The sequence below is a fragment of the Cornus florida genome, unplaced genomic scaffold (genome assembly GCF_030987335.1).
Source record: "Cornus florida cultivar Cherokee Brave unplaced genomic scaffold, ASM3098733v1 CherokeeBrave_3.0.0_Hap2_scaffold_350, whole genome shotgun sequence".
In the NCBI taxonomy this organism is placed as follows: Eukaryota; Viridiplantae; Streptophyta; class Magnoliopsida; order Cornales; family Cornaceae; genus Cornus; species Cornus florida.
This window is the reverse complement of record NW_026775861.1, coordinates 1-7,500: the sequence shown is the minus strand read 5'-3', so window position 1 is coordinate 7,500 and position 7,500 is coordinate 1. Positions and strand designations below refer to the sequence as shown.

Sequence of the window (7,500 nt, the reverse complement as noted above, 5' to 3'; positions counted from 1 at the left end):
ACTACCGAGCAGGGGCAAAAATACGATAAGTAGATACATAATTTCGAGTTGGATCAGACAACCAAAAATCAGACAATGACAGAGCGGCCCGTGATTGAGTTCTTTTTGGATATCGACGCCCGAAGAAGGCTGGCTCGCAATAGTGTGAGTCACAAGGTTCATTTTGAGCCCCAACGACAAAGGAACCTACGGGCGGGGCATTTTCGGGGATTAGCCTCCTTCCCCAATTCGACTCTTTTCTCTTTCATTTTCATCCCTTATCCCATTCTTCTCTTTAAGAACTGCGCCTCAACCCCTATTTATTTGCGTAAGTAAGGCTGGAAAGAAAGAGTTGCTTTATGAAACGGAAACCTTTTTTCTTCGATCGGAATACGGATGAGATCAAAAAGGCCATCATTGGGGCAAACGATGCAATAGCTTCGGTTAGAGCAAAGCCCAAAATGGCATAACCAAATAATTGTTTAGCTAATGATGGATTTCTAGCTACGGAATGAATCGAGGAACTAAGGACGTTTCCAATACCGATAGCAGCTCCCGCTAAAGCAATTGTAGCAGCTCCGGCACCTATTGATTTTGCACCTTCTAACATTTCGAGTTGAGAATTCTCGTCACGCTTTTGAATTCACGATTTGATGTTCTAGATTCCTCGTCGATTCTTCCCCTCGTTCCTTTTCTATTGGGCATCTCACTTGGAATGAAAAGCATGATTTTAGATCTTCTAATAAGGTACACTGAACACCAACCCAATCTCTTTTAATCAAATCCGTTATTGCAAGAAAACTACAAACAACCTACGTGAACGGACGCTTTCAGTTAGTTATACTTTTTGAACTATATAAACAAATATAACAAGCGTGCAATATTGAGAAATGTTTCTCAACCAAACTCTGGATTTGCGAAGGCCAGAGGAGAATGCGTTCTTGAGTCAACAAGCTTACCTTACCTTATATTAGAGAAAGGTTTGGAACCCTTGAAACAGCCCCTGCTGAAGGGGAAATTCAAGCTCTCTTTTCTGATTTCCTTTAGGCGTACACCTAGGAGTCACCTCGCAGAAGATTGTGAAGGCTCTTCACACCTTACATGTCAAAATCTGCCCGTCTCATAGACTTGATCTATCATCGGATATACGCTATATCTTTTCGTTTATTATGAATTGCCTCCTGCCTCTAGTGGACTCTGTTATGAGGAGTGTGAATTTGGCCTGTTTGATCGAGTTGAAAGCCATATATATTACATATACAAAACCTACTTGGGCTGGAAGCTTTAGGTTATCCATGGATCAGTCGAAGCCAATTCTGCCACTACTACCCCTTCAAAGCTGCCAGCAGCTAAATGCAGTCAAACTGTGGAGCTTATCCTTGAATGTGGGGCCGGTCCCCTTATACTATGACTCGATTTAATCAATGTTATTGCTAACTTGTAGAGTTTAAACTCTTTGGTGGATCTCATGACCGCACCTGGATCATGAGACAGAGCATTCTCACTAGTAAATAGTTATTCCATGTAAAGGTTGAATTCATTATAGGTGGTTAGGCTTCAAGAGTCTGCTGGTCTGCTTCACATAAATCTACCGCTCTCTACTTGCTCCTTTTCACCCCAGGAGTGAAAGCCTATCAAAAAAGAGCTATCTTATTCGTGAGATCTCGAAAAAGCTTGGCAACATGAGACAACTACTACTAGTCCTTTTACTAGTCCGTACGAGTGCGCTCGCTAATGTTTAATATCTCCTACTCTGTAAATAGAACCTTATTAAAGAACTTTGACTTAAAAGGATTCCTGTAGAGAAGAAAGTGAGTGACTCTGGCACTTGTTCAACATTCCCTTTCCTTGTGAGCTCTTTCTCTTATTAATAGCCTTCCCCTAGCTCTCCTCTGGGAACTTTCGCATCATGACGTTCCCTTCAATCCCCTTCCTCCGTAGAATAATCTCTTTATGAAGCATCGCCGGCAGGCGTCTATCCTTTCAGTCGTTCGCTAAGCTTCCTTTTGTGAGCACGCTCCTTATTAGTCGCCCTTTCACATCACAAGGACCAACTCTCCCTTCTGTTTCATAGGGCTAAAAGGTAGACCTTAAAGGCGCTTTTCGGGTATAAAAGTCAAGGAAAGTAGGTCGTACAGGGTGGTAATGGTTGACCGTTAGGGAGATCTGTCCCCGGAGATCTTGATGCTAGCCTCATCTCTCTCATTCTTGGTCGCGAAGGGGTGTATATAGTATACAGACCGGGGTGCGGTCAGCGTATAGGAGCTCCGATAGCCAAACCAGTCGGCTAGCTTTCCATTCAATAAGCCTAACCGAAAATCTTTAGACCTACATAAGGGCGACCCCTTCTAGATGAAGGAAAGTAAGGGCGGTCCGTTGAATCAGCCTATTGATCAATGCGAAATTCCTCACTTTAGAGCTTGCTCGTCGAACCCCAAAACCCTAATATGAATTGCGCCCACCCGCTGTGCTTCTGATTCAAGTCCTCCCACTGAAAGAAAGGGAGGTGAATGTGCGGATGCCAGAGTTGTGAGTCGATCAGTAAGATCTAAGCCAAAGTGTCTATCATCTATCTACGCGAATCTATCATTGTCGCATTGGTCACATTCATCACATCTATTTTCATCACAACGGGAATGCCTTTTTGTAGCTGTCTCCTTCAAAGATAGATAGAAGTTGAGAAGTGGAACCATGATCCACTGGTCTGGTACTGGGACCTCACAACCGGTCCCTTCCTTTTGGGGTTCTCTGACCGAACCTCTCTAAGCGACCCCTGCGGGTGGAGCCCGTTCTCCGGCTCTAATCCTGGGATCTTCGATCGAGAAGTACCCGAAATCAAACAATAGATTCCGTAGCGAAGGATGAAAGAGCGAAAGAAAGCTCGACCAGGTCGAATTGTTTAACCACAGAGGAAGAATCCCGTTTAGTTGTAAGTTCCCGCGCCGCGCTAACTAGCGCTACACAAGGCTTCTTTTTGATATTGGTACGTGCGGCTTTCTTCGCATGATCGGTCGATTTCCTTGCCATTGTGATGGGGTCCGTACTTCAAAGGCTAGGCTAGCCGCTAAGGCCGGGACCGGGACCTGCTCCTTATACATTGATCTCTTTGGTGGTGGTGCTTACAGACCACCTCTCGTCCGAACGTTCAAGTTCCTTACACACCCCTACTTATTCTTGAGGAGCCTCTTGTTATGAAGCGTCAGCCTCTCCAACTCGAACAGATCCCCCCTCCTCCCTCCTGTTGATAGAGTGCTCGGAAAGAGCTCATTAAGCTGAATGACTTGTAGAGCCTCGAGACTACAGCAGAGGATGGCGCGATACCCAAAAGATGCCCTTAACGAAAGAAGGAAAAAACAAATGATTCAAGCTGTGATAGGTAGCACCCCGGGATAGGGATTGAAAGTCGTTGTTAAGACAAAGGAATTGCCAGAGATTAGGGTTAACTTGAGTCAGATTATGACAACCTTTTCTGACTTATTTGTTTTGTTTGAAAGTTCCCTCTATGAATGTGTTTGATGCACAAAATGTCTTTTATTGGAATGAAGTCATTTCTCGGTGACCTACTCAGTAGGCATGGGTCTGTAATCCATCTAACGAAACCTCCTATTCTAATGATTCCCGGAGTATAGTTATAATGGTAGGGGGAGTTTATACCTTCTTTGGTGGCCCTTGGATGCACCACACCTTGGATTTTGGGAACAAAGTAGTTGTTGAAGCCTGTGGTATTTGGCAACCAGACTCCTCTTCCTTTCTAGATCAACTACACTTTTTGACCCTTAATTCCTTGAGATTAGGAGAGTGAGTCCTATTGCTGTAATGTAAATAGCCCCGGCGAGTCTGGCTTTCCCATTAGTAGCTTGGTCCATCTTTTCCAGCGAGGAGTTCTCTCGAATCAAGGGTACTACTCATTCCCGTTCTGAGGTGTAAATCAAAAGCTTCACGGGCGAACCAACAGCTCATGAGAGAGTCTTTTTTCATTCGAATTCATCATATAGGTAGCAGAAAACTCAGTGGACTCCTTTCTTCGTTCGTGGGTTGGTCAGCCAAAGAGCCCTAGCTTGGAAGGGAGCCCGGTTGGAACCGAGGAGAATGCGTTTTTTTCCATCTTGCGCCAATGAAGTCAGTCCGTTCCAGACCTTGGCAGGTGTGGATAATGGAATATAGAATAGTATTCCCCGCATCAGTAAGATAGGTCAAGCAAGGCCTTTTCTTTCGTTTATAGAAAGCCGCTGAAGCTTGAGTGATGTCTTTGATGGGATGAAGAGAGAGATATATAGTTCGTGTGCAGTGAGGGATCTTTATAGGCAGCCAGTCTTTACTTAACTCGGCCCAAGCAACGCTCCTTCACTCCCATGCCTTTCTTGGTCGGACCAACCCAACCGGTGATTTCCGACAAGTCTTGACTTCATTTTTCGAGCAAGAAGCGGAACTACAAGAAAGCTTTCTTTATCTTTATGGATAACCAATTCATTTTCAAATATAGTTGGGGGACTTTACCCAAGAAATGGGTCAAAAAAATGGAAAGATCGGAACATGGGAATAGATCTGATACCAATACGGACTACCCATTTCCATTGTTGTGCTTTCTGAAATTGCATACCTATACAAGGGTTCAAGTTTCGATCGAGATTTGCGGAGTTGATTATCCTTCTCGAAAACGCAGATTTGAAGTGGTCTATAATTTACTGAGTACTCGGTATAACTCACGCATTCGTGTACAAACCAGTGCAGACGAAGTCACACGAATATCTCCGGTAGTCAGTCCATTTCCATCAGCCGGCCGGTGGGAGCGAGAAGTTTGGGATATGTTTGGTGTTTCTTCCATCAATCATCCGGATCTACGCCGTATATCAACAGATTATGGTTTCGAGGGTCATCCATTACGAAAGGACCTTCCTCTGAGCGGATATGTGGAAGTACGCTATGATGATCCAGAGAAACGTGTGGTTTCTGAACCCATTGAGATGACCCAAGAATTTCGCTATTTCGATTCTGCTAGCCCTTGGGAACAGCGTAGCGACGGATAATTCAGAATCAGAATAGGTCCAGTCCAGAGAGGACAAATCAATAGGAAATGCTATTTGCTTCGTAAGAAAATCTGAATGCACTTCTATGAAAAAAAAGAGTTTCACGGGAATTGTCTTGATCGTCGGATATCATTGAGAAAGAAATATACAGAAGTGTTTCTCGAATGATTTCCCAGTATGGAATGAGTAAAGAATCAAGCGAAAAGTCTCGATCTATACGAACGGCACTGGTTTTTTGTGTTTCTTTCGGTTTCATGGATAGCATCAAATCCCGACTTTCTACTATGAAACGTAAAGCGCTTGACTAATGGGCAAAGGAGCCTGAAAAACGTAATAGGCTGCTACTCTAGGCTCGCTTCTTCAAGCTCCGCCCCTTATTGAAAAAGCGCTAACAAGCAAGAAAGAATAAGGCGCCAATCTCATATTAGTAAAGCAACCTTTCGCGCTAGGCGCTCACTTTTTTTGTCCGGGTTACAGCGCTGGCGGCAGGGCTTGTTGCTTAACCGGATACACGGAATTAGGATCTCTGTCGCATGCAAATCTTTCTATCGGGAAAGCCTCGCTTATTCAAAGGGCTGATTATTTAGAACCCTTATTGCTTATAAGTAAGTAAGCGTTAGTAGGAGCGGCGGGATGATGATGAGTATCTAAATCAATAAAGACCAAAAAGCAGAAATGGAAAGAGTACAACAAACAGGAGAAAGAAGATCTCTTATTACTATATATTCATGCATATTACTAAAGATGACTTGTCGGTAGGAAAGAACTATGTGGAAAACAGGGCAGGGATTCTCTACAATGACACTCACGACCAATTGAAAGGGATGTAGTGCAGCTTGGACTTTGTTTTGGGTCCAAAATCTCATGGGTTCCAATCCTGTTCTTCTCCTCTGGGCAGTCACGAGGGATCCATTGAGATCGATTCAAATTGGACATACATAATCTTTCATTTTATGAGACTATATGCATGCAAGATGTATTGGGAAAAAGCATCCTTCTTTACAGTCGTATCTACTGTGATAAGAAAACGCTCTTAGTTCAGTTCGGTAGAACGCGGGTCTCCAAAACCCGATGTCGTAGGTTCAAATCCTACAGAGCGTGATTCCTTTCTTGTTAGGTCTATCTAATTACAATGAAATAACTTCACTAAATGGAACAGCAACCTTAATTTGACCTTCTGCGGATTCAAAAAAAGAGATGTTAATGAATCAAAGGTCCAACTCGATTCTAAGACTAGTCATTTTGAATTGTGGGAGTATGAGAAATCTCTTTGCGGGAGACAGAAGGAATATGAAGCGGATTTATTTGACAATGAGAACTAGACACGCGTCCCGTATCCCCATGTGGATATAACTCACTTTCGACACTTCTTTCTGGTAAAACTGCTTCTTCCTATGGTTCGTCTTGTTCATGCAAAGTGTATTGACGAGTGCCTTCAGAAAGAGACTTCGCGAAGCGGGGTGGTCCGGCTCTCAGAACTAGCTAGAATTGGGGGGTTTCATGAAGAAATGAAAAAATGGATCACTCACTGCACACAAACTATAAGTCTATTAGCCGCTGGTGCACCAGAGGCAGAAAGCCTTGCACGCACGTATGTTAGCGATTCCATCAGTCAGATTCACAGTTTTCATTGTGACTCCAATGCCCCACACCAGAAGGTATTTGGACGTCATTCTTATTGATGCAGTAGGCTAAGGCTAAGCAAGAATTGACTTACTGTAGAAGTGGTGGTGAGCCTTTATAAGTTCGAGTCAAGCTAGTGGATTGAGAAAGCAACCGTCTAACAACGAAAAAGAGGGTAAGCGCTGACCCAGCCTATAAGAGGTGCGCGAGGTGTGATTGGCGAGCTGTAATTCCAGGGGTAGAGGATTAGGCGGGTCCCTTAATCAAGGAAAGCGCACTTCACGAGCTATCTTATCTAGCTACTGTCAGGTTAGCTCCGGTGAGCTATGAGACTTAGAAACTTTAACCGGCCTTTCTTATATTGTATCTATGGAAGGATCCTAACCCCACCCATCAATGCACAGGGTATTCTTCAGGAACTACCTAACGGTGCTTTCCCCCTCCTCTCATCATAGGAATAGAATATGGAAATGTGGTAAGCCTTGCCTTGCCGTCTAAAGTGGTCCAACTTAGCCTCCGTGACCTTATTCGATCAATTTCTAACAGACCCGATTCAACAAAAAGGAAGCTTTCTCTTTAGAAGAGGTCAACCAGGATGAGAAGACGGCTATCGAGGAAATGCTGATTAGCTAAAAAAGTCTGTTTAGTTTACGGTCTGAACTTCGGAAGTGAAGGACTGGGGTCAACTTGAAATAGATCCTGACTGTAACTACTGTGTCAGAAGATGTTTTTTCACCTTTCCATTCCCCCTATGGTTATCGAACCAACTGCCCAAGAATCTCATAAAGTGGAGGTCCCTTACTATAAGATGCATTTGACTGAGCGAAGTAGCTTTGAAGTGACCAAGAATGTGAAATTTTGATTCGATGAA

At 43.8% G+C, this 7,500-nt stretch overlaps 3 protein-coding genes and 1 non-coding gene across 4 annotated transcripts in view; 2 read left to right on the top strand and 2 right to left on the bottom strand.

The window, feature by feature from the left end:
* Positions 1-162, bottom strand: part of LOC132291149 (NADH-ubiquinone oxidoreductase chain 5-like) — a 3,346-nt gene extending 3,184 nt beyond the window's left edge. Inside the window, exon 1 of the mRNA XM_059790251.1 lies at positions 1-162. This exon is cut by the window's left edge and continues 190 nt beyond it. Coding sequence (XP_059646234.1) covers positions 1-162 — 162 coding nt within the window.
* Positions 158-621, bottom strand: LOC132291148 (ATP synthase subunit 9, mitochondrial). The gene has a single exon (XM_059790250.1). The coding sequence runs from the start codon at positions 587-589 to the stop codon at positions 296-298; it is 294 nt and encodes a 97-aa protein (XP_059646233.1). The 5' UTR covers positions 590-621; the 3' UTR covers positions 158-295.
* A 2,828-nt stretch (positions 622-3,449) lies between these two features.
* On the top strand, positions 3,450-6,034 carry LOC132291147 (NADH dehydrogenase [ubiquinone] iron-sulfur protein 3). Its single transcript, XM_059790249.1, has one exon. It carries the CDS (start codon positions 4,434-4,436, stop codon positions 5,004-5,006), a length of 573 nt encoding a protein of 190 aa, XP_059646232.1. The 5' UTR covers positions 3,450-4,433; the 3' UTR covers positions 5,007-6,034.
* Positions 6,034-6,107, top strand: TRNAW-CCA (transfer RNA tryptophan (anticodon CCA)). The gene has a single exon. It is a non-coding gene; the product is annotated as a tRNA-Trp (tRNA).
* Positions 6,108-7,500: the final 1,393 nt, after the last annotated feature.